Source organism: Phoca vitulina, unplaced genomic scaffold, assembly GCF_004348235.1.
Source record: "Phoca vitulina isolate PV1807 unplaced genomic scaffold, GSC_HSeal_1.0 scaffold20, whole genome shotgun sequence".
NCBI classification, from domain to species: domain Eukaryota; kingdom Metazoa; phylum Chordata; class Mammalia; order Carnivora; family Phocidae; genus Phoca; species Phoca vitulina.
The window spans coordinates 37,547,385-37,574,619 of NW_022589723.1; the positions used below are offsets into that span (position 1 = coordinate 37,547,385).

At 43.2% G+C, this 27,235-nt stretch overlaps 1 protein-coding gene across 2 annotated transcripts in view; it reads right to left on the reverse strand.

Annotated features, from left to right (window-relative positions):
* The window catches only part of ADPGK (ADP dependent glucokinase), a 33,076-nt gene that overhangs the window by 2,812 nt on the left and 3,029 nt on the right, over positions 1 to 27,235 (reverse strand). For both annotated transcript variants that reach the window (XM_032417397.1, XM_032417396.1), the window contains exons 2-6: positions 23,252 to 23,477; positions 19,959 to 20,021; positions 7,012 to 7,132; positions 2,430 to 2,626; positions 1,773 to 1,871 (exon numbers count right to left, since the gene is read on the reverse strand). In XM_032417397.1, coding sequence (XP_032273288.1) covers positions 1,773 to 1,871; positions 2,430 to 2,626; positions 7,012 to 7,132; positions 19,959 to 20,021; positions 23,252 to 23,477 — 706 coding nt within the window. The remainder of the gene's footprint in view (positions 1 to 1,772; positions 1,872 to 2,429; positions 2,627 to 7,011; positions 7,133 to 19,958; positions 20,022 to 23,251; positions 23,478 to 27,235) is intronic.

Genomic DNA, 27,235 nt, shown 5'->3' on the forward strand with positions numbered 1-27,235 from the left:
GTGCTGTGCCAGGCCCTGAGCGGGTGGCTTTATTTCATTCAATTCTTACCATAACCCTCTCAGAAGGAGGAATCGCCGCCATTTCCCAGATAAGGGGACTGAGGCTCAGAAAGGTTAAATAGATACACAGAAAATGAAATAAACATGGCTTTTTTAAAAAGTGGAAAGATAACCTTAAAGGAGAAATGCAAATTGAAACCTCTACTGAGAAACACCAAGTGCGAACGCCGACGTAAACCGCGGCGTGTGGGCGGCGCCCGCATGTGGTATTTGGGAACTCACGACAGGCTACTCACTTTTGCTACAAACTTGAAACTGCCCTAAAAAGTAAAGTCTATTAATTCCCACAATTATTCTCAAATATTTTTCACCTGTCAGACTGGTCAAAGAATGCGTGTTTCTAATCACGTTCTGGTGGCAAGGACACAAGGAAATGAGCACCTGTAAAGAGTTCTAGCGGGGGTGAGTGGGGACAGCTCCGTGGAGGGCACCTTGGCAACATTACACCCACAAGGGCCTTTTCTGCCTCACCGAGCACCGTGCTTCTGCGAATTCATCAGACATACGTACCTGCTCACGGGGAGATGAAGTCCTACACCAGGCTCTCTGCCGCACCACCGTGTGGGATAGCAAAGGACAGAAACAAGATGCCCGACACGGTGCAGGGTGAATAACCAACCTGGGGACCCCACATGCTCCCTTTCATCGCCTGGCTGTGAAAAGACAGCATGCGCCCCAGTGATGACGGAGAAAAGGCCTCCAAAATCCAGTCAGTGAGAAGAAGCAAAGTGCAGAACAGTCCACATTCCGTACACGGTGCTATCTTTTGGGGTAAAAAGGGACCAAACATGAAGGATATATCCCCATGTTTGCTTCTTCTTTTTTTTTTTTTAAAGATTTTATTTATTTATTTAAGAGAGAGAATGAGATAGAGAGAGAGAGCATGAGAGGGGGGAGGGTCAGAGGGAGAAGCAGACTCCCCGCTGAGCAGGGAGCCTGATGTGGGACTCGATCCTGGGACTCCAGGATCATGACCTGAGCTGAAGGCAGTCGCTTAACCAACTGAGCCACCCAGGTGCCCCCCCATGTTTGTTTCTATTTGTACGTGACTCTGGAGAAATAAGGATGAAACCAAGAAGATTCCTAACAGTGGGTATGGGTGGTGGGAGGGAGACGTCACTGTGTGTCTTGGTATTATTGGGGTTCGAACCATATGAATATATCACCCATTAAAAAGGTTAAATAATAATAAATTAAAAGGTTCCGTAACTTGCCTAAGTTCACAAAGCTAGAGAACGGCAAAGCGGCCATGCCAACCCCGGCTTCTGAAGTCTGTGCTCTGAAGCACCGTACTTCCGGGTCTAATCCCTGCTGCCGACCGGAGGCACGAGTCGAACACCTTGGTGCCTGGTGGTGAGGGAGTGAAGCTCCCCCAAAGTTCCTCTCCTCTGAGCTTCTGGAAGTTCAACTGAAAGCAGCTGAGCTGGGCTGTTTTCCCCTTTGGGTTCTACCACAAAACCCATTCACGTCCAACTTCTCCATTCCAGGAGAAACAGGACCCACAAATCCATCAGGGATGCTGCCGTATTGCTAACCTAGTAGGAGATCCTGTTCCAGAACAGCTCTGGCTCCTTATTTGGATCTTCATGGACCCAGGTCTGAGTGACAGAACATCCACGCCTCAGTGAGCTGGCCCGTGAGCCCCAAGAGCCGGCCCCTCCGGGCAGGTGGGGGAGGGCCACAGAAGGCCACACGTGCTGCCCTGTGGTTACCTGATGCACGATGCTCCTCATGAGCTCCTTGTTGGTCATACTGGCCAGCTCGAGGTGAACAGGAATACCAGTGGGGATGTCAGAAATGGAGGTCACGACCTGCCAAGAGAAGAGCGCAGTGGTGCCATTAGAAACAGAACTCACGCAAGAGGCAAGAAAGGGTCAAGGCCTAGAGGCGGTGCCTCTGGTCACAGCCTTTTTTGCATCATGATGCAAGCTCTAAGCCCCGGGGGTCACCACAGCCTCCAGACGAGGGACGCTCTTGCCGACAGGGAGGCGCCGGGGTCCTACACTCCGGGCACCAAGAACTGCCCGCGCGCTCAGGGAGCAGCCTCTTCCTGGGGGCCTACCCCGGGGAACCGCCGCACAGCTGATGTGAAGAGACGACACACACGACACGGAGGCCGCAGACCACACACCGCGGCGAAGCGCAGGGCGCAGAGGCTCGGGCGAGAGACATTCTGCCCTGTCCTGCTGGAGCTGCCGCCCGCGGCCGAAGGAGCACCGGGAGGCGCGTCCCTGCGGCGGCTGCCGTCCGTCGTCCCGGGGAGGCCGGGACCGAGGACCAGGCAGCACGAGCTGCAGAGGCCGAGAGCGGCGGGAACCTGAGGGACAACGCCAGCCGAGATCTGTGAAATTCTGTGACAGTGCTATTACCTCCAGGAGCCTCTTCCTCTGGAGCTCCTTGCTCTGTCCCTCCATCATGTGCAATCCAGAGAGGACCACCAGGTCTGGCTGAAACTCCTCCAGGCTGGACACGAACACCTCCAGCATATTCATGGCCCCGTTGGAGAGGTCGTGGGAGAAGATGAATCGGTTGGCATGGGGAGCTTTTAACCGGCCCCACTCCTCCCCTAGAAAAGCCCAGTCAACACAGTGGGAAGAAAAGGAAGAGGCTTTAGGTCTCCTGGCTGTGGGGGCGGGAGGGGGCCTCACTGGAGCCCCGGCTCCGGGCACGCTGGCTTCCGGCTGAGCGCAGCCCGACCACAACGGCCTAGGCCAGCATGGCGCTGCATCCAGGACGGTGGTCAGTAAAGAAACCAATCCACCGGACCCCAACCCCAACCCAACAACACAACAAACACAGCATGGGCGCTCTATGCCTTTGTCAAGGGGCTGCCAGTTAGTCCCAGGAGCGCTCTCCTGCGCACTGAGCTCTCACACACAGGCCGCCTGTGCCCCTTCCCCGTTACAGAGCAGCAGCACGACTTCCCAACACCAGCATCCGGCACACAGCGTGCGCGTCCCTGCACGTGGAACACGCTATCTTTCTCGACGCACCTCCCACCTCACAGCCGGGCCTCGAGCATCTCTCATGCAGCCGGGCCCCCTGGAGGCAAGCTGACTGCAGCCCCTCCTCCCTGCTGCCCGCTGGTGGTTTCCTAGCACTTGATCCAGAAGGTAACAACGTCTGGCTGCTCCAGCCTCCTCTGAGCGAGCTGCTTTGGAACAATGACTGCTCAAGACCAAGTTCAAGCGTTACTTCCTCCCTAAGTGGCTGCGGACTGCTCCAGCCTGAGGTGCACTTTCACTGCTTTGAGCATCCCCAGAGGTTTCCCTGCTCACGGTTTGGGGAGTATCATTTTGCTTTGAGCTAGTTCTTCTACGGTTCTGAACGAGTATTCAAACTTACACCATTACTTAACTTGTCACACATCTGTGCCCCATCTCCCCAAACAGAATGCCAGCTCTTTGAAGGGAACATTGCACGTCTCTTGATTCTCAAAGTACCTGTCACAGGCCCTGTGGAGAGGGCCCACTCAGCATCTGCTCAACTGATCCAAGCCGAGGGAGGCGAGATGCACCCCTGGCTGAGTCTTCTGGTGGGGGGAGCAGTTTGGGATCTGTGCCCACCACAGGAGTGGCTCTCCCCACAGGCCCTGCGTCAGAATCTCCTGGGGAGCTGAGTTTTAGATGTGCAGGTGGTGGGGCCCACCGCTGTGCACGTGGGTGCAGAACTACCTACGCAGACCCCACAGCGGCCAAGCATCTGAGAGGCGTGTGCTATGGCTGGGAGTCCTAAAGCAGGGCAAGAGACAGATGCCTTCCCCGGGTTCCCCTGGTGAAGCCTCACCACTCTTTCTTCTCCCAAGGCTTGGCAGCAAATCTTGAAACTCAGTCAGTGCAAGGGCCACCTGGGCTCTGTAACTGCTTCAGGCAATTCCTAAATGATCCCTCCTGCCCCCCCAAACCAGCATGGAGGCACTTCCAGAGACTCAGGGGCAAGGATTTAGGAGCTGGGTTTCTATAGCTTTCCCTCCAAGTATTCATCTCATTTACAAAATTAGAATTCATACACTGAAAGCTCGTTTTTCCCTGGTTTCTATCAGTTACTGGACAATCCTTCAGAAAGCTTTTCCCGAAGGCAGACAAACCACAGCAGAGGGTTTCCTCATACTGCAGGCTGATGTGCTAACTGTTGTCAGCAAACCTCTCCCTCCTTCCTACAACAGGCCTCTCCGAACAGAAGCCTTGCCTCTCCACGGGGAGTGCACGTGTGCACACAGGGCTTACTCTGGAGTGAGGGTCAAGGTTGGCAGAGCCCATCTTTCCTTTACTGTGAGTTCAGCTTTATTGAATCCATTCCTCTGAAAAACATTTTATATGTGGGTCATTTATATAAAAATCTATGAAAGCAGAAAAAGACATTTCCTATTTACTAAACCCCAACACAATGGTTATGTCGGTTACACCAACACATTCCTTTAATTCCTGGTCCACGTCTTATCATTTGTCCAAAGAAAACACCCAATAATGGCCCACACAGCTGAGTGCAACACTCCGACCCTGTTTTATCTCCAGAAACCCAAAGCAAGGGCGGCCTCCCCTGCGAAGCCTTCCCTAACTCTGCCAACCCCAGTAGATTCAGCTGCTTCCTCCCCTGGGCCATTGTTGGTACCTCTTAAGGATGGGGCACATGATTTTGTAATCATCTGCTCAAGAGGCCCATGCCCTGCAGTGAGCTGCGAGCTGAGCGCAGGGCCTGCGCCTTCTGTCACCAGCTTGTCCTGCCTCACACCACCCCTGCATGTAGCGTGTGAACAAATGAATGAGCAAAGAACAAGCGAAGGAGAGGAAAGACTGAGGACTTCGATGGCCTGTGACAACAAAGAATATGGGTATGACTCCAAATCCAACATCTTCCCCACTGACAAGACTCCGCACAAGGGGAGGAATCCACATCAGAATCCTCCCAAGGGCAAGACCTGGGGCTGCCCCTTCCGGAGTGAAGCTGCTGAGAAGCATCGCCTAACTTACCCAGGAGAGCCACACGGCATTCAAAGTAAATGAATTTCCTCAGGGAAAGAGAGGAGAGGCAAAATAAATAGGCCTCTGCGAGGCAAAGATGAGGAGGGAAGTGAAGAGCTGCTCCCTGGCTGTTCCCAGAGGACACAGGACTGACGGAACGGCCTGAGAAGCAAACCGACTGGAACGCAGACAGGGCAAGCCTGGAACCTCGATGCCCCCCTGTTCTCACAGAACTTGGACTGCGTTTCTCTGAGCGATCCCTTCTCTCAATTTACCGTCCTGCCCTTCGGCCACTAGGTCAGCAATACCTATGTATGACTCAGTGGGTCCCCGGCCCAAAGCCGGAAAACAAGCTTCTCTGGGCAAGTCCGGCAGGGGAAAAGGAGGAAACCATCGGTGACAAATCCTCTTTGGGAATTTATTCATCTAAATATGAGAGAAGCTGGGGATGGATTTCTGTGAAGACAAGTGATCCGAGGGCTTCTGCCACCAGACTAGCTTCCCTCCAAGGGTCAGTGAAAATCTAACTTCCCATAAAGTTTCATGGGAGGCCCTGCTTTGTACTAACAAAATAAGGCATAGAGAAGAAAAACTAAAGTGTGGGGTTTAGAAACCCCAGGATGGAGACAGTCTCCTTTGAAGATCGGCTGTGCCGTTGCTCACCTCCACACGAGGCAAGCGGTCAAATCCAACAGCACAGTCCGGTTGAGGAGAGCAGTCTCTCCACCCTGCAGTCACCAGGGAAACTGACAGGAACCAGGAACCAGGAAGGTGAGCACCAGCAGGGTGCAAGGGAGAGGAATCTGGAACTGGCAGCAGCAGCACCTCCACGGCTCATCTTTAGCTCCTCTAGACCCTTCCTGTTAACAGTCTGCTTCATGCCTTTCACTGAAGGAGCTCCCGGTACCTCTGAACCCTTGCCACAACCTTCAGGCAGTAAGAACTATCAGTCTGAGTTTCTGAGAAATTCAAAACTTGTGTATAATTAAATGTGAACCACCTAGTGCAACGTTCTGTCCATAACATCCAGACCTGGCCCTTCCTAACTTCCTGATTCCAAAAAGCACCCAAAAGAGAACCAGAGACAAACAATTCCTTTTTTGCACATGGAGAAAAACATAATTTTCAAGAAGCACTCTAATTCCTATCTCACATTAATTACTCTAGTACGTGAGGTTCTCTTAATCGACTTGGAAGCAGTTCACTGAAGCCTATTAAAGTAGTGCTTTAAGGGACCAATTAGTCTGTTTAGATGCTTGAGCCTTTAACTTGAGTTAATGACGTGTTGAGTCAGAAATTCAAGAGTCTGAGTTCTGAGCAGAGGAAAGAGACAATAGCAAATATGCAGATTAAATAAACAGAGTTAAAATATGTTTAGGTATCGAGGATTCTCTAAGAATCAGAACTGTAGTCTCTGTGACACACAGTCTACTGGGAGTGACGCCGGATGGGCTGGATTTGGACTGATGAACACTGGAATGTTATATAATGGGAAATAATGGAAGTGTTGCTAAATACAAACACTTCCACACCCAAGGGAAAATAAAAGGCTTCAAAGGAAGTTTGCCAGAGGCCTGGAATCAATCCTAACAGCTTGGAACAGTTGGCCAGAAAAGCCTAGGGCAGAATCCAGCACAGTGTTGTATAGATGTCACCTGCCCTTCTCTTTAGTAATAAAGAAAAACTTGGAATATGTGTGTTTAACACATTTTCATTTTTATTCAAGATGCCAGTTTTCCTAGAGCCTAATTTCTCTTGGGGTCAGGTCAGTTCTGTTTGTAGATCTGGGAATTTTCTTCAACGTTATAATACTCTCTGTTCTTGAGATAATGGCCAGCATCAGCTCAGCAGAACCAAGAGGTCAGGCAATCTTCGTAAGGCCAGAAAGGGTCCCGCCAACTTACCCAGATCCGTCCTAGCACAGTCGCACCCCAGTCTGACCCCACAGCCCCTGTATAGTCTCACACCATTACTTACTCATTTCTCTTACCTGCCTGATATTCTAAAATAAGGTGGAACTCATCCGCTTCCTGCAACGACTCTGGTGGAACAAAGACATTATCATCAAGAAGTTCATGCAGCTTTGGACCAACTGGACCGCAAAGAAGAATCTGGAGACAAGACAGAGGAAATCTATTAGGAGATCTGTCCCTTTTCCCATAGAATCTATACAGTAACCAACAGGGACATCCAGGCCACTTCTATTCATTTCAACAAAAAACTGGAATCCAAATCTAATTTTAAAAGCTTTTGGTTTGGAGGTATGTAGTAGAGGGGGCTATTAACCAGGGCTTGGGCCCCTGGAGGGAATGGCCACCGGAAATGAGGGGCTGACAAAAGACCCGAGTCACACCTGTTAGACAGATACCTACGCAGCTGTGGAATCTCATATACTCTGTAAGTGACTGAATATTTGTGTCCTCCTCCAAATTCCTATGTTGAAGCCTAACTGCCGATGTGACAGTATTTGGAGATAGGGCTTTCAGGAGGTAATTAAGGTCAAATGAGGTCATATGGGTGCAGTCCTAATCCAGGAGGATTGGTGGCCTCATAAGAAAAGAAAAAGGGAGAGCTAGATCTCTCTTTCCAACATGCCCACTGAAGAAAGGCCATGTGAGGACACACCAGAAGGTGGCTGCAAGCCAGGAAAGAAGCCCTCACCAGAAACTGGACCCTGTTGGAACCTTGATCTTGGACTTGCCAGCCTCAGAATTGTGACAAAATAAATTTCTGTTGTTGAAGCCGCCCAGCCTATGGCATTTTGTTATTATGGCTGTCGAAGCAAACAAAGACACACCCCACCCCCACTTTCTTTTCTTTACTCTCTCATCCTATGTAGGCAAACAGATAATGGCATGTTGTCTACTCAGAGTTGCCCGATGAAAACAATTCTGTTTGAATTTTACACAGTATAGAAAAGAGCCTCAGAATCACAATATGGCCCTCCAATCAGAGGACCTAATTTGTGGGATCGGGCTCCCTATTATACTTGGCTGTTACGTAAGCAGCATAGCCTTCCAGAGATGGGAATTAAAGAGCACCTCAATTCAGCAAGTTGGGAGGCAGGTGCTCTGAAACTTTCCCTAAACCTTTTCTTCAACTCCAACCTGGGACTCTACCTGGCTATTCCTTCTAGAAGTCATTTCACATCTACTGCTGCTCTGCCAGGCAGGCTCTGGACCCCTCTCACAGCCAAGCCAACGGGCTCAAAACCACCAAACAATGAGGGCTTGGACAGCGACGTAAAGGAAAGTCCCCAGAGATGATCAACACCATGTCAGATTTAATATGCCCCCCCCAGAAACTTCAAAAGGCATTTTACTTGCTAATTAACTGCTTGCTTGTACAGCTACAACTTTACTTGTTTTCTCTAATTCCTGGGCAGAACTTCAGCCTCCAAGATGAGAGATCACAGGCCAAATTTACCCTCCTGCCCAAAACAACAAAAACAGACAAAATACATGAAACAATGGTTTTTACAACATTTGGACACAACAACAAAGGACAGTGATCCCTAACAGGAAAAAAACCGAACTGAGTAAGACCTACAAATGCCACATCAAATTACCTTAAAGGATTGTTTCCAGATATACAAAATCTGAAAGACTTCATCATTAGTAGACCTGCACTATAAGAAAGGTTAAAGGAAATCCTTCAGGCACAAGTTAAATGATACCAGATGGAAATAAGGATCTAAACAAAGGAATGAGGAGCACCAAAAATGGTAACTCTGGATAAGTATATAAGATCTTTTTCTTATTATTTAAATCTTTTTAAAAGATAATCAACTGTTTAAAGAGCAATATTAACAACACAGGATGAGGTTTATAATATACACGGAAGTAAACCATATGACAACAACACTAAAGACCAGAGAAGAGAAATGGAAGCACCTATTTATTATAAAGTCCTTAGATTATACATTAGGTATGATATCACTGACAGTAGATCGTGATGGCTAAAAATGTACACTATAAATCTTAAAGCAACCACTAAAATAACAAGGAATTATAGCAAATAAGCCAGAAGATAATCTGAAAGCATAGAAAATAATTCAAAAGAGTGCAGAAAAAGAGGAAAAAGGGAAGATAAAGAGGTGGGACAAACAGAAAACAAAGAGCAAGATGTCAGACTTAAACCTAATCTATTAACAAATACATTAAGTGTAAATGGCCTAAATAGCCCAAGTAAAGGAGACTGTCAAGGTGAATTAAAAAGTAAGCCCCAAATATATGCTGCCTACAAAAAATATATTATTTATTAATTATGAAATCTAAGTCACCATTTTATTTACTTTGCAACAGACTTGTATGTTGTTTTTATCTGGACACATTATTATTATTATTTTTATTTTTATTTATTTTTTATTGAAGTATAGTTGACACACAATGTTACATTAGTTTCAAGTGTACAATATAGTGATGCAACAAGTCTATATGTTATGCTATGCTCACCACAGGTGTAGCTACCAACACTATTACAATACCACTGACTACAATTCCCTCTGCTGTACCTTTCATCCCCATGACTTCTTCATTCCACAACTGGAGGCCTGTACTTCCCACTCCCCTTCACCCATTTTGCCCATCCTCCCACTACCCAAGGAATACATTTTAAATATAAAGACACCAATAGGTTAAAACAGAAAAATGGAAAAAGATATGTCACACTAACACTAATCAAAAGAAAGCTACAATGGCAATTGTAACCAAAACAGATTTCAGAGCAAATATTATGAAATGATTTTCTTTATCCCTGGCAATGATAAAGAGGTCAATTCATGAAGAGGATACAGCGATCATAAATAGTTAGGTATACACTTAATGACAGGGCTTAAAAATATATGAAGCACAAAGTTATAGAACTGTAAGGAATAGATAAATCGATAACTATAGATGAGGATGTTAATACTTGCCTCTCAATAACTGATAAATCAAATAGACACAAAATCAGTAAGAATACAGAAGACCTAAACAACACTACCAACCAACTTGGCCTGACATTTATAAAATATTCCATCCAACAACAGCAGAATATAACTCTCCCTCTTCCTCTGCCCTCCCCCTCCCCCCATTCTCCCTGGCATCCATGCTCTCTCTCTCAGATAAACAAAATCTTAAAAAAACAAACAAAAAAACAAAAAAAACTTTACTAAGATAGACCATATTCTAGGTCACAAAAAAAGTCTCAATAAATTTAACAGGATCAAGAGAAGCATATTCTCTGACCACAATGTAATTAAAATAGAAATCATTAGCAGAGGGCGCCTGGGTGACTCAGTCGATTAACCATCTGCTCAGGTCATGATCCTGGGGTCCTGGGATCGAGTCCCTCATCGGGCTCCCTGCTCTGCAGGGAGTCTGCTTCTCCCTCTGCCCCTCCTCCCACTCATTCTCTCAATCTCTCTCTCTCTCAAATAAATAAAAATCTTAAAAAAAAAAAAAAAGAAATAATTAGCAGAAAGATATCTGGAAACACCCCCAAGTATTTAGAAAGGAGCTCATACACTTATAAATAGTTCATGGATGGGCTATCAAATAGCCCATCTCAAGAAATCACAGGGTTATTAGAAAGCACTTTGAATGGAATGAAAAAAAACTATAATGTATCAAAATCTGTGGGATGCAGCTAAAGAAGTACTTAAGGGGAAATTTATAGCACTAAACACCTAGATCAGAAAATAAAGTCTCAAATCAATGACCTCAGCTTCTACCTTAAACTAGGAAAAAAAGAGCAAGTTAAACAACATGAACAAAACTAATGAAATACAAAAGAGAAAAATTAATGAAACCTAAAGTTCATTATTTATTGAAAAGATCAGTAAAACTGATTAAACTCTAAGCAAAGAGGAAAAAAAAGAAGATCACAAGGGGAAGTTGCAGAGAGGAAAGATCCTGAGCTCATCTCCTCCCACAGACACACTAAGGCTGCAACAACATATAGAGCAACTCTCTCTGAGAACAACCTGAAGATTAGCAGAACAACTCTTCCACATTAAAGAGATAAAGAAAAAGACATACTGAGAAGGGCAGAAGTGACAGAGACACAGTCTGGTCAGGATCCAAACCCCCGGCGTCCTGACCCACAAGTAGGAGGGATATCACAGGTGTGGAGGTCCTCCCTAAGGAGTGAGGGGTTCAAACCATACACTGGGCACCCCCTGCCCTAGGGATCTGCACTGGAAGGAGGAGCCTTTATAATGTCTGGCTTTGAAAATCAGTGGGGCTTAGCTTTACGGGAATAAGAGGGTTATAGTAGACTGACACTTCACTACTAAAGGGCTTACACAGAATCTTACTCATGCCAAGACCCAGTGCAGAGGCAGCAGTTTGAAAAGCACCTGGGCCATAGAAGAGATTTGACTAACTTCAGGATGTGTGCTGAAGGGACAGGGATCTGCAGGAACTTTCTCTGTGAATAGAAGCATTAGCAGGTACCATATTTTGCCCTCCTTCAGCCTAGCTGGCCTGACACTAGGAAACAAAAGTTCTAGCACTTTCTATCTACTTTACCACCACTGCTCACCCTGCTCCTGCATTTCTCTGTAGACCTGCTCTGCCTGACCTGCCCACCCCGGCAGGTACCCCCTCCAAAGTGGTTCTTACCCCACCACACATGGTGGGCAGCTGGGATCTGCACCTCTCCAAGGTGACTCCTGCCCCAGGAAGGGGCAGGCCAGCCCCAACCACCAGTACCCCTGCAGCAGCCACAGCCTCTGAGCTAGCCAGGCAAACCCAACCACCAACGTGCCTACAGCACTTGCAGCCCAGACACAACAGATGGGTACGTGCGGCCCACACAGGTGACACCCCAGAAGTGCCTCTGCTTGACCAGGGCTGACTGCACTTCTGGGCCCCAAAGGATACCTTCTACACAAGGCCAGCACCTTCAAGACCAGAAGATGTGAATGAACTACCAAATACGTAGGAACAAACAGAGAGACCGACAAAATGAGACAGAGAAATATGTTCCCAAGAAAGACCTCAGAAAAAAGAACTAAATGAAACAGAGAAAAGCAGTCTACCTGATAAAGAGTTCAATGTAATTAATGGTCATAGAGACGTTCACTGAATTTGGGAGTGGATGAACTCAACAAAGAGAAAATATAAAAAGAACTAATCAGAGCTGAGCAATAACTGCAATGAAAAATACACGAGAGGGAATCAACAGCAGACTGGAGGATGCAGAAGAATGGATCAGTGCTCTGGAAGGCCATCCAAGCTGAACAGCAAAAGAAAGCAAAAAGAAAGAAGAAGAAGAAAAAAAATGAGGACAGATTAAGGGAACCTCTGGGACAATATCAGGCAAAATAACATTAGCATTATAGGGATCTCAGAAGAAGAAACAAAGGGACAGAAAACTTATCTGAAGACATAACAGCTGAAAACTTCTCCAACCTGGGGGAGGAAACAGCCAGGTCCAGGAAGCACAGACAGCCCCAAACAAGATGAAGCCAAGCTTAAAAGCAGCAGGAGAAAAACAACTAGTTATGCACCCAGGAACACCTATAAGACTACTGGCTGATTTTTCAGCAGAAACTTTGCAGGCCAGAAAGGAATCCTATGATATATTCAAAGTGCTAAAAGGAAAACACCTACGATCAAAGATACCAAGGATATGGTACCCTGCAGAACTGTCATTCAGAACTGAAAAAGTGATAAAGAGTTTCCCAGACAAACAAAAGTTAAAAGGAGTTCACTACCACTAAACTGACCTTATAAGAAATATTAAAAGACTTTTTTAAGCAGAAATGAAGAGGCTGTAACTAGAAGAAAATTATGAAAGAAAAAATCTCTACTGGTAAAAGCAAACATATAGTAAAGGTAGTAGATAAGTCACTCATAAAGTTAGTGTGAAGGTTAAAAGACAAGAGTAAAATCAACGAAATCTACAATAACTAGTTAAGAGACACACAAAATTTTAAAAAATGTAAAATATGATTCCAAATACATAAAACATGGGGTGGAGGGAGTCAAAACATAGTGCTTTTAAAATGTGTCCAACCATCAATTTAAAATAGACTGCTATATGTGGGATGCTATATATGAACCTCATGGTAACTGCAAACCAAAAACCTACAACAGATACACAAAAAATAAAGGAATCCAAGCGCAACACTAAAGAAAGCCATCAAGTCACAAGGCAAGAGAGCAAAAGAACAGAGAATAACTACAAAAACAACCAGAAAACAATTAACAAAATCGCAGTAAGTACATACCTATCCATAATTACTTTAAATGTAAATGCACTAAATGCTCCAATCAAAAGACACAAGGGTGAATGAGTGGATGAAAACACTGGAACTTGCTGCCTACAAGAGACTCACTTTAGACCTAAAGATAAATACAAACCGAAAGTGAAGGGATGAAAAAAGATATTCCATGCAAATGGAAACAAAAAAGCTGGAGGAGCAATATTAAATGAAACAAAATAGACTTTAAAACGAAGACTATCATGAGACAAAGAAGGGCATTACATAATGATAAAGAGGTCAATCCCACAAGTGGATTTAACAACTGTAAATACCTACGCATCCAACATAGGAGACCTAAATATATAAAGCAAATATTAACAGACATAAAGGGAGAAATTGACAGTAATACAATAACAGTGGGAGATTTTAACAGTGGGAGATTTTAACACCCCATTTACATCAACGGATAGATCACCCAGACCAAAAATCAATAAGGAAAGTGGCTTTGAATGACAAATTAGACCAGGTGGACTTAACAGATATATACAGAATATTCCACCTAAAAATAGCGGAATACACATTCTTTTCAAGTGCATATGGAACATTCTCCAGGATAATTCATATGTTAGGCCACAAAACAAGACTCAATAAATTTAAGAAGACCAAAATCATATCAAGCATCTTTTTAGACTACAGTGGTATGGTAACTGGAAATCCAAGAAAAAAAAGTGGAAAAAAGCAAACTATGTGGAAACAAAACATGTTATTAAACAACCAATGGGTCAACAAAGAAATCAGAGAAAATTAAAAAAAATACCTTGAGATGAATGAAAACGGAAACACAGTATTTTAAAATCTTTGGGGCACAGCAAAAGCAGTTCTAAGAAGGAAGTTTATAGCAATACAGCCTATGTCAAGAAATAAGAAAAACCTCAAATAAGCAATTTAACCTTGACCTAAAGGAACTAGAAAAAGGATAACAAATAAAACCCAAAGCAGAAGAAAGGAAATGATACCAAAGAGCAGAGCAAAAATAAATGAAATAGAGACTAAAAGAATAGAAAAGATCAATGAAACTAAGGGTTAGTTCTCTGAAAAGACAAAAGTGATACACTTTTAGCCAGAGTCATCAAGAAAAAAAGAGGGGACTGCCTACAAACTAGAAGAAGTGGACTAATTCTAGAAACTATCTTCCAAGAGTGAAACAGGAAGAAACAGAAAGCCTGAACAGACCAATTAAATCAGTAATAAAAAAACTTCCAACAGGGGCGCCTGGGTGGCTCAGTCGTTATGTGTCTGCCTTTGGTTCAGGTCATGATCCCAGGCTCCTGGGATCGAGCCCCGCATCGGGCTCCCTGCTCCGCGGGAAGCCTGCTTCTCCCTCTCCCACTCCCCCTGCTTGTGTTCCCTCTCTCGCTGTGTCTCTGTCAAATAAATAAAATCTTTTAAAAAAAAAAACTTCCAACAAACAAAAGTCCAGGATCAGATGACTTCACAGGTGAATTCTACCAAACATTTCAAGAACAGCTATAACCTCTTTCTCAAACTATTAAAAAGAGAGACAGAGAGAAAGGAACATGTCCAAATTAATTCTACCAGGCTAACACTACCCTGATACCAAAACCAGACAAAGACACTACAAAAACAGAAAATTACAGGTCAATATCACTGATGAACACAGATGCAAAAATCCTCAACAAAATATTAACAAACTGCATTTCAAATACATTAAAAAGATCATTCAGACCTAGCCTCAGCAATCAGACAACAAAAAGAAATAAAAGGCAACCAAATTGGCAAGGAAGAAGTCAAACTGAGGCTTGCTGGGGGAGGTGGGCAGGGGGATGGGCTAAATGGGTGATGGGTATTAGGAAGGCACTTGTGAAGAGCACTGGGTGTTGTACAGAAGTGATGACTCAAAGAATTCTACTACTGAAACTAATATTACACTATATGTTAACTAACTGGAACTTAAAGAAAAACTTAAAAACAGCTAAGAATGATGGATAAAACAAAATGAAAAAAGAAAACAACAACAACAATAAAATTTCAAATGTGCATGTTCTGGCAAGATCGGTAGAAATCCTGACTCTAGAAAAAAGCAAGAATCTAGACATAAAAAAAAATCATCCACCACAACCAAGTGGGATGCAAGAATGGTTTAATTTTGGCAAACTAATCAACGTGATACACCACATTAACAAAATGAAGGCTAAAAATCATATGATCATCAACAGATGCAAAAAAAAAAAAGCATTTGACAAAATATAAAAACTTTCAACAAAGTGGGTAGAGAGAAAACATAACTCATCATAATTAAGGCCATCATATATGACAAACCCACAGCTAACATCATACTCAATGGATCAGGAACAAGACAAGATCAGGAACAAGAGAAGGAAGCATCTCTTACAACTTTTATTCAACATAGTACTGGAAGTCCTAGCCACAGCAATCAGAGAAGAAAAAGAAATAGAAGGCACCTAGACTGTCAAGAAGAACTAAAACAGTCACTATTTGCAGATGACATAATATTGTATTTAGAAAACACCAAAGACTCCACCAAAAAACTATGGGATCTAATAAACGAATTCAGTAAAGTCGCAGTACACAAAGTAAATATACAAAAATCCGTTGCATTCTATATGGTAACAAACTAACAGAAAAAGAAATTAAGAAAAAAAATCCCATTTACAATTGCATTAAAAAGAATAAAATGTTGGGATGCCTGGGTGGCTCAGTCGGTTAAGCGTCTGCCTTCGGCTCAGGTCATAATCCCAGGGTCCTGTATCGGGCTCCCTGCTCAGAGAGGAGCCTACTTCTCCCCCTGCCTGCTGCTTCCCCTGCTTGTGCTCTTTCTCTCTCAAATAAATAAATGTTAAAAAGACACTGATGAAAGAAATCAAAGACACAAATAAATGCAAAGATATACCATACTCATGGATTGGAAAAATTAATATCGTTAAAATGTCCATACAACTCAAAGCAATCTACAGATTCAATGCAATCTCTATCGAAATACCGATAACATGTTTTCACAGAACTAGAACAAATAATACTAAAATTTATATGGAACCAGAAAAGACCCTGAATAGCTAAAGCAATCTTGAGAAAGAATAACAAAGCTGGAGGCTCACACTCCCAGATTTCAGGCTACACTACACAATACTATTTTAAGTGAAACAGTATGGTATTGGCATAAAAAGGTCAATGGAACAAAATAGAGAGCCCAGAAATAAACCCACGGTCAATTAATACATGGTCAATTAATCTATGACAAAGGAGGAAAGAATATACAATAGGGAGAAGACAGTTTCTTCAACAAATTAGTTGAGAAAACTGGACATCTACATGCAAAAGAATGGAATTGGGTCACCTTCTTATATCATATCCAAAAGTAAACTCAAAATGGATTACATTTAGGTCTTTTAAATCTAAGTTCTGAAACCATAAAACTCCTAAAACAGATAGTAAGCTCTTGGACATCAGTCTTAGCAATATTTCTTTTGATTTGTCTCCTCAGTCAAGGGCAACAAAAGCAAAAATAAACAACTGGGACTACATCAATCTAAAAAGTTTTGCATAGCAAGGAAATCATCAACAGACTGAAAAGACAACTTAATGAATGGGAGATATCTGCAAATGATGTATCTGATCAAGGGTTAATATCCAAAATATGTAAGAAACTCATATACCTTACACCAAAAAAACAATCTGACTTAAAAAATGGGCAGAGGACTGGAAGAGACATTTTTCCAAAGAAAACATACAGATGCCCAACAGACACGAAAAGATGCTCAACATCACTAATCATCAGGGAAATGGAACACAAACCAAAACCACAGTGAGAGATCATCTCATGCCTTTCAGAAAGGCCAGTATCAAAAAGACAAATAACAAGCATTGATGAGTATATAAAGGAACCGATGTGCACCACTGACAGGAATGTAACAATTTGGTGCAACCACTGTGGAAAACAGTAGAGAGGTTCCTCAAAAAATTAAAAATAGAAATACCATATGATCCAGCACATCTACCTCTGGGTATTTACCCAAAGAAAATGAAAACACTAATTCTAAAAGATACAGTTATGGGATGCCTGGATGGCTCAAGTGGGTAAGCATCCAACTCTTGATTTCAGTTCAGGTCTTGATCTCAGGGTCATGAGTTCAAGCCCTTTGTTTGCTGGGCATGAAGCCTTACAAAAAAAAAAAAAGATATATGTACCCCTATGTTCACTGCAGCATTATTTACAACAGCCCAAGATATGGAAGCAGTCTAAATATCCATTGACAGATGAATGGTTAAAGAAGATTTGTTGTATATATATAATAGAATATCACTCAGCTATAAAAAAGAATGAAACCTTGCCATCTAAAACAACATGGATAGGCCTACAGGATATTGTGCTAAGTGAATCTGATTTTACTTCTACGTGGAATCTGAAAAACAAAACATATGAACAAACAAAACAAAATTCCTAAATAGAGAGAACAACTCATGGCTGCCAGAGGGGAGGGAAGGGTGATAGGGCAATGGGCAAAATAGGTAAAGGGAATTAAAGCGTACAGACTTCCAGTTAAAAATAAGTCATGGGGATGGAGAGCATAGTAAATATAGTAGAAAATATTATATCTTTGTATGGTGACAGATGATAACTATACTTATCATGGCGATCATTTTGTAATCTATGTAAATGTCAAATCACTACGTTGTACATCTGAAAGTAATATAATATTCTGTGTCAACTGTACTTGAATTAAAAAAAAAAAGGTGAACTTTCTAGAAAAAAAGACAATATAAATTATCAATATCAAGAATGAGAGATAATATCACTACAGATTCTACAGATCTTAAAAGGATGAGAGTATTACAATTAATTTTATGCCAATAAATTCAACAATTTAGATATGGACAGATTCCTTGAAAGATAAAACCGTCAAGGCCCACTCAAGAAATACAGAATCTGAATTTCTCTGTATCTATTAAAGAAATCAAATTTGTTGTTAAAAACCATCCCACATCAAAACCTCCAGGCCTAGAGGGTTTCGCTGGTGAATACTACAAACATTTAAGGAAGGTATCATACCAATTCTATATAAACTCTTTAAAAAATACTGAAATATTTCCCAACTCATTCTTTAAGGTCAGTATTACCCTGATACCAAAACCAGGCAGACACACAAGGAAAATACAGACCTCATGGAAACTGATGCAAATTTATTTTTATTTTTATTATTTTTTAAAGATTTTATTTATTTATTTGACAGAGAGACAGTGAGAGAGGGAACACAAACAGGGGAAGTGTGACAGGAAGAAACAGGCTTCCCACTGAGGGGCTCGATCCCAGGATCCTGGGATCATGACCTGAGCCGAAGGCAGATGCTTAACGACTGAGCCACTCAGGTGCAAAATTTTGTAAACCGAATCCATCAATATAAAAAAGAAAATACATCTGAACCAGGTGAGGTTTACTCTAAGGATGCAGGTTGGTTTAACATTTGAAAACCAATGTAATTACCACATATCAAACTGAAATACGAAAACCATTCAATATGCATTTTTTCCTCCTCAAACAGCTGGTTCTCTATCTGTATTTCTGGGTATCTCTGGGGTTTTGATTCTGTGCCCCTGACCCATATTTCTATTTTCAGGCTGGTTCCCCCAAACTTGAGGACTATTCATGGTTCCCCCCTCTGTCATCAGTAGCCACATCTATTCTGCACTTGCCAAGTTTGTTTACTCTGGAATCATCTTTGTCAAGTCTATCTTCTTTGTCCTCACATATGGTCTACCACCAAGTGATTCCATCTTATTTCATTTTTTTGAGGGAGAGCGCATGCACATGCATGTGCATGGTGGGAGCAGGGGAGAGGGAGAGAATCTCAAGCAGGCTCCACGCCCAGCACAGAGCCCAACATAGGGCTCCATCCCACGACCCTGAGCGGAAGTCCAGAGTCAGATGCTCAACCAGCTGAGCCACCCAGGCGCCCCTCAAATGATTCCATTTTTAGTAGGCTTTAGATATATCTGTTTCTCCCCTTCTGGCTGCTCTAATCCAAACCTTAATCATTTTACAGTAGGAAAAGAGCAATGACCTCCTTGCTGGCCTCTCCCCTCAAACCTATTCAACTCATAGCAGAGAACCTTCTTACTCACATGTTATTTTGAACACAGCAGTAATTTTTAATTGTTTAAACCAAATGGTTTAAGACTTGAAGACACCCCCCTACTGACCTCCACCTAGAGGCCTTCATTTCCTAACACTCTGGATCTAGGCTCATCAATACCGCCAACTATGTTTTCTCTCATCACTGTGTGTTCCCCAGTCCTAGGTACTGATTCCACAGCCCACATCCTCTCAACTGTCATGTGATATAGTATTTAAGAATGTGGGTGCCAGAGTCCTAGGTTAGAACAGTTCCATTTCTGATTAGCTATGACCGTCTCTCTATGCCTCAAGCTTCATGTGGAAAGCAAGACACTTACAGTACAAACCACCAACTGGTTTCAGCTGTGACTAGGACTACCTGAGATAATCTATGTAAAGCACTGTCCCGCACACAGTAAGCCCTGAGGAAGCATTAGCTATTGCTACTGTCCCACTATTACTATATTGCATCCTAACAAGAGACCTAGGGTCTGGCACACAGGTGGTCCATAAGATGAATATTTATTCTTGCTCCCAAAATTATTCAAACACTAGTCAAAGATACAGGTTTTAATCTGGGAATTTGACCTACCTTTAAATCTGAGTTGGTTGCAAATTTCTGTCCAATTAAAGCTGCATTTCCTCCTACATAGTGCTGTAAGATAGTTCAAAGTTATTAGACAGTATTTTAGCAAACCATGTTACCCAAGCTTAGTAATTTTTTAATTTATTGAATTTATAGTCTTTTTTTTCCAAAAAATTTTGAGGCTGCTTTACAACAATGACACACAGATGAGGTTTTAATAAAATCATTAACCACCTAGGTTAAGACACAATGAATTTTAAACAAAGGTGAAAAAAACCAAATATGCTAACCATGAAAATTAGTATAACTGCCTTAACTGTAGATCAAATCTGGCCTTGAGCTTTCAGGAAGCCAGAAGAGATAAAGGAAACATGAAAAAATGTGGACAGATCTTATCGTCTGTGCCACAGTCCTACTAAAACGAGTGTATGATTGTGTTACTCTCCTCCTAAAAATCATTCATTAGATACTATAATGAACTAAACTCCAACTTGTAAGTGAGGCACACAGGCCTTTCCTTATCTGCTCCCCACCCCCCTGCTCTCTTCTCTACCCTCCTCTCCTGCGCTTCCCTCCCACGCCATGCCTGCAAGCTCTCTGAGCCTGTCTTCCTGTCTTTGTGCTCTTAGCACATGCTGTTCCTCTCTTCCGGATGCCTGGCCCTTCTCATGCACTGGGAAATCCCCGCTTCCTTCTCAAGAATCAGCTGCACGTACCTCTTGTGCCATGCCTGCTGTCCCCCTTTCCCCACTGCCACCTCAGCCTCCACAGCTGCCCTCCCAGACAGGATTACAGATCCCTCGCTACCCCCATACTCGAGCCTCCGCTAAAGCCCTTGTCCACTTGGGCTACTGTCATCTGGGTACATGACTAGCTCCCTCAGGGCAGGACTGGCTGTCTTCTTATAGTAAGTGCTCAGTGGATGTTTGTTGCTAAATTTTGAGAAAGATGTGTTAGAAAATACAAAGGCTTTCCTGGGAGCAAGTCTAAGTATAATGGGTCCTAACGTAGAACGATGTCTCCTAAACACTGCCTCTTTCAGCTGCAGACCTGTGCTGGAGAGGCAGACGACTCAAGGCTGGTATTCCATGTTGCTGACTAAGGATGGATCCATGTGTTTTGGACACCTGACAAGTAGGAGATAAGGCTGATGCTCCATTATGAAAACTGAGAAGCCTAATCAATACTCTTGCCCAGATGGAATGCCACCATCTCACCTTCCAGTCCTCGGCCATATGCAGAGGCACAGACTAAACAATTCAATTCTAGATTCTAGACACTGCTTTCATCCTAAGCTTCGTGTTGACCAATCTCCAGATTCAGGTGAACAGTAACCGCTTCCTATAGGTAAATTTAAAGCTTTCTGTGATATATAGGCTAAAATTTGGTCTTTTCACATGTTAGCATGAATTTTTATTTGACTATTATGGCCAGAAGAATTTACTAAAAATCTTGGGGAAAAATATTAAGATTCCATGAAGTGGATTTTGATTTTGCATGAAATAGTTATTGACTACTGTTTTATCAATCTGCTTACAGTTTAAGGGAGTTTGAAAAGATACCAAATGAAGTGTTGCCCTCATGGAAGGTAAGGAGAGCATTTTAGGTCTCATAATTTTAAGAAAGAACTTGGACAATCAAAAAGGTAGGTGAAGTCTTTATAGAAAAAACTTTTTTTTTTTTTTTTGCATTATGAAACAAAAAGCAGGATCAAGGCAGAAGAGAATAGAAATTGAATTAGTGGTTCAAATACTATGATCATAAAGACTTTTAGCAGCAGACCTGTCATCATGTTAGAACTATCGAGATTCTTTCATAAGAGATCAGAATCTCACTAGTGAGCTCAGCTATAAAAATGATTGCAGCTGACATTTTAACAGCTTGCTGTCTGCTTTACAAACTCAGCTGGGTAACGCCCGTGCCCACTTCTAATGTTCAAATGGGAAGCTTCAAAAGCAAAAAGAACTTTACCTTGAAAGTTCTCAAAATAAAAGTGGTCATAAAAATGGCCTGTGAAAAGTACCAATTAAAAATGGCATTAAGAGCTCTCCTAGCAAGAACCACATCCAGACTGGGGGTGACTAGCCAAGGGAAGATTTTAGGTGAGTAGGAAGAACTGGGTGGTGGAGAGACACTGAAATAAACAATCAAAATTCAGTCTCAAGAGGCCTGAGGGCATGTGTAGCAGCAGGTATGCTGGGGTGATGGCCTGGGATCTCCAGGCCCAGCACTGCCTCTTACTCCATGTGAACCTCAAGCAAGTATCTGGACCATGTGGGCCCCAAGGCTTTGTTTATGATCACCGTGTGGGCCTGGGGACCCCTAGGTCTGACAGGTTCTACCCTGTAGACCAGGGGTTCTCAAAACAAGGTCCTCAGAACAATAGCATCAATGTAACCAGGAAACTTCCCAGAAGGGAAGTAAATTCTCGAGTCCCCATCCTACAACTACTGAATCAGAAACTTTGGGAGCAGGGCCCAGGAATCTGTTTCAATAGCTGCCCCCCTGACAAATGACTCTGTTTCAGGTCTGAGAACCACTGATCTAGACCAGTGCTTCTCAACCAATGTGATCTTGCTTCTCTCCTCTCCCTAGCCCTGGAAACAACTGACCATGTCTGGAGACATTTTTAACTGTCACAACTAGGGAAGGAGGGGAGTGCTACTGTCTGATCCAGTGGGTAGATGCGAGAAATGCTGCTGAACATCTCACCCTGTGCAGGACAGCCCCTACAACAAAGAATTCTCCAACCCAAAGCATCCGTAATGTTGAGGTAAGGAACCTGGTTCTGGACCACCAGAGCAGAGGCGAGGATCCAGGACTCCCTTGCCCAAAGGGAGCAAAAGCTAAATCTAGTGCTCTGTGTGTTTGGCCTTATTCTCCTGCTCAGGAAGGACTCAGCCATATCACGATTATTCCATGTTATCAGCCACAAGCAATATCCAAACAAGAGTAGGCATCTTTCCTACCTTCAACTTGGGTAATATGAAAAAAGAGCAATTTGCTGGATGAACTAGAACGAAAATTTTAGTAACTATGCTTCATAAATGTTGGCTGAATTGAACTGACTAGAAACAGCGGAGTTAATGGAAGGTTAGATACACAGTTTGACAGAGAGGGAAAACACTGCAGAACTGGATTCCCAACAATCACCCTCCAGAGAGACTGGAGGAAAAGTTGCTTGGTTGCTTTTAGGAACCTTACAAAAAGCTATCTTTCCCACCTTATTATCAGTTTAATATCTGATATGTCCTCTGTCCCACCTTATCTTAAATTTACTGCTGGTGAACCAAACAGACCTGGGCTCCTGGGAGCTCTGATGCAATCTGGGCAATGTCATGAAAAGCTTCCTTATCGCTGAAGAAGCGCTCAGCTGCGGCTCCCTTCCCCATGAAGTGAACGAAAGCTTCTTCCAGATCATTCCTTGAATGCAGAATGGTGTGATCTTTCCCATTCCCAGGACTCCGGCCAAGTGCCTGCAAGAGCTTCACCCCCGAGAGCACTACATCCACACAGGCATTGACTCTGGAAGGAAGGAGGAAAGAGACAGTGTGAAAGAAAAAGCAGAAGCACCAGGGCAGCTACTTTGCATTAACAACAGAGAAATGTTTCCAGGAACTGTACCCAAACAGAAAAACCGAGGAAGCGGATCTGAAATCCGAACTGGGAAATAAATAGCATATGGCGGAAGGAAGATTCCTTTATCTGGACATACGTTCTTAGGATCAGAACATAGGGTTCTTTCCAACAGGATGGCAAACTTTTTTTTTCTTAAAGATTTTATTTATTTATTTGTGAGAGAGCGAGAGAAAAAGAGAGACAGAGAGAGACATGCTGAGCAAGGAGCCCGATATGGGACTTGATCCCAGGACTCTGGGATCATGACCTGAGCTGAAGGCAGACACTTAACCGACTGAGCCGCCGGCATCCCCAGCATGGCAAGCTTTTACGCTAGCTAGAAAGAGAAAACAGGTGCTCAGCATTTCAGAACAAAGCTATCATGATAACACAAATACAGCATTTCTGAGAAAATGTTGGCAAAGCCACACTGTATGGATTCCTCCTGGCTTTGTGACTTGGGCAAGTCACTTTAATTTCCAGGTCTCAATTGCCTCATTTATAAAAGGGTGTAATATGGGTGTTTGACTCATAGAGCTGTTTTGAAGATTAAGTTAATATATGCTTAAGAATACTGCTTGGTGCAAAGTAAGCAAAATATAAGTTTTGGTCAAAAGCCAAATATCAAGATACCTTCCCTCCAAAGACACATTAGGATGGTGGTAAGATACACTAAATACCTAATGTCTAAATACTCCTGGCTGAAACTCTTCAAGAGTTAAGTGGTGCCTTAAAGACTGAGGACCATCTGCAGTCTGGTAACAATTCATCACTTGGCAGGTGTTCACTGGACCAATCCATGAGACCTTTTTAAAGGGCTTGTAAGAAGCCAATGCTGCACCACCTGGTTGGCTCTACAGAACCAAATTATAAAGCACTGTGGTTGTCTGGCACTGCCTCTCTATGGTGTGCACAGAGAAGTTCTGGTTTATATTTTTAATGTTATTTTGCTAAAAGCCATCCCTTAAAAGAGAAGGGTCAAATAATCTGGGTACCTAGAGGTGGACTTCCTGCCCCCCACCCCACAGTCACCTTTATTCCTGCCTCTGCCTACTGGGGATGTCATTCTTGCCAATGGGGCTAGATGACCACACAGGCAGCTCAAAGCCTCTGAGAAGGTCAAGGCTCACAGCAGGCCAATAAACAGCTCCTGGTGATAAGGATGGCTAGGCTTCCAGCGTAATTCTGAGCAGATTTGAAAGCAGAAAGTATATTCATCAATAAAGAAGGCCCAAAGGATTGGATTCTAGTGTAGAATACAGCTACAATGTTTCCCTTCTAGTCTCTTAAAAAAAAAAAAAGATCTCTTGATCTGGAAATTAACACATGAATTCATTAATGGTGGTAAATTCTAAAAGGAATGAAATTGGGCAAGGGAGAGGAATTTTATTTTTCACTAGATGGATTTCTGATCTTTATACGCATGTATTACTTTTATAATTAAAAAACAATATAATTTTTTTTTTTTAAGATTTTATTTATTTATTCATTTGACAGAGAGAGACACAGTGAGAAAAGGAACACAAGCAGGGGGAGGGGGAGAGGGAGAAGCAGGCTTCCCGCTGAGCAGGAAGCCCGATGTGGGGCTCGATCCCAGGACCCTGGGATCATGACCTGAGCCGAAGGCAGACGCTTAACAACTGAGCCACCCAGGCGCCCCCATAATTTTTTTTTTTAAAGATTTTATTTATTTATTTGACAGAGAGAGACACAGCGAGAGAGAGAACACAAGCAGGGGGAGTGGGAGAGGGAGAAGCAGGCTCCCCACTGAGCAGGGAGCCCGATGCGGGGCTCGATCCCAGGACCCTGGGATCATGACCTGAGCTGAAGGCATACGCTTAACGACTGAGCCACCCAGGCACCCCAAAAACAATATAATTTTTAACAGGTTCGTATGGAGGCTAGACATCATTGACATCACTCAAGCAAGGTTTACAAAGGCAAGGAAGAGACACATCTCTCCTAGTGACACAAATTGACTGTACCCACATCATAAGAATTCTTTAATTTTTCCCCTATGGATCCCATGCTTTTGAAAAAGATTTTTGCCCACCAAACAGGATTTAAATATTCAAATGTTCTTACTGTTTTAAAACAAAGATACACACATACTCTAAAGGCATAATCTAAGAGTTACTATGCTTTTCTGTGCATAAAACACATTGACATTCATGTGGCAGGTGCTTAATGATGTTTAAAGTACATTCCTTTCACAGCCCTACTGATCATAAACCAAGCATACCTTTTAAACTGGTCTTTAAATTCCACCTCATACAGGGTGTTCCTTAGTTCTTTATTTCTACTGGATGTAATATTAGATGTCTAAAGGGTAGACTCTTAATAGGAATACTCTCCCTGGCTCTCAGATTCAAGTAGGTTCCCGAGTTTCAGACAGTACAAGTTTGGATAGTGAGAGACACCATTTCCACCCAACTGCCCCATCTAGAAAATGTTTCCCAATGGATCTGGGTCCTGAGCCTGGAGAGCAAAAGTTCAGACACTGAGGGATGCCCACATTTGAAAACAGTAGCTTGCACAAACACATCGTCTTCATCTCCAGTAGTATGCTAAGATCCTGAACAGGGTCTGGTTCTTTAAAGATGAGAATGGAGGAAGTTTGCAAAAGTTACAAAACAAAACAAAACCCAAAAACCTCCTATAACCAAAAGGAACAACGTTCGACATATTTTGCAACACAAAACAAAACCCAACAGAACTAATTTTGAGTTAAAAATATGTACCTACCATAGGAATTATTTTCCACCAGCCCACTTCATCATGTCATGAATACCAAGGGAAAAAAAATCTTACAAAGGAAAAAATTTTATTCAGTACCTTTTAATAATAAAAAGATCACTAAACATCTACATGCCAGATACCGAACTAAGTACCTCTCCATGTGCTTTCTAGTTATACTTTGACCAGAGCAAGAATCTTCCTCTGCTCTTACCTCAATTCAATAGCATCCAGGAATGTAAACAAGCACATTGCCTATGGTGCTTTATTCTCAGGAATTAAAGGGAGGGAGGCAGGGAGCAAAAGAACCAGAAGACAAAATTATGCTCATTTAACGTTAGGCAGAATTTCACAGTTGAGTAAGAAATGTCTAACAGAGGGGCGCCTGGGTGGCTCAGTCGTTAAGCATCTGCCTTTGGCTCAGGTCATGATCCTGGGGTCCTCTGCTCAGCAGGAAGCCTGCTTCTCCCTCTCCCACTCCCCCTGCTTGTGTTCCCTCTCTCACTGTTCTCTCTCAAATAAACAAAATCTTAAAAAAAAAAATGTATAAAAGATCATAATGTGAGTTTGGAGAAAACGAAGACACAGGTGAAATAACTGGAAAATAAAGCAATGCTGAATGTCCAAACAACAGGAAGGGCTAGAAGGGTAGGGGAGCCTGGGCTTCCAGGCCTACTGCCAAGGCTCTTGAGGGGTGGGGGAAGGGGCACAGTTCCCCTTCTAGACTGCAAGTTCTTTAAAAGCAAGGATGGGGGGCGCCTGGGTGGCTCAGTCGTTAAGCGTCTGCCTTCGGCTCAGGTCATGATCCCAGGGTCCTGGGATCGAGCCCCACATCGGGCTCCCTGCTCGGCGGGAAGCCTGCTTCTCCCTCTCCCACTCCCCCTGCTTGTGTTCCCTCTCTCGCTGTGTCTCTCTCTGTCAAATAAATA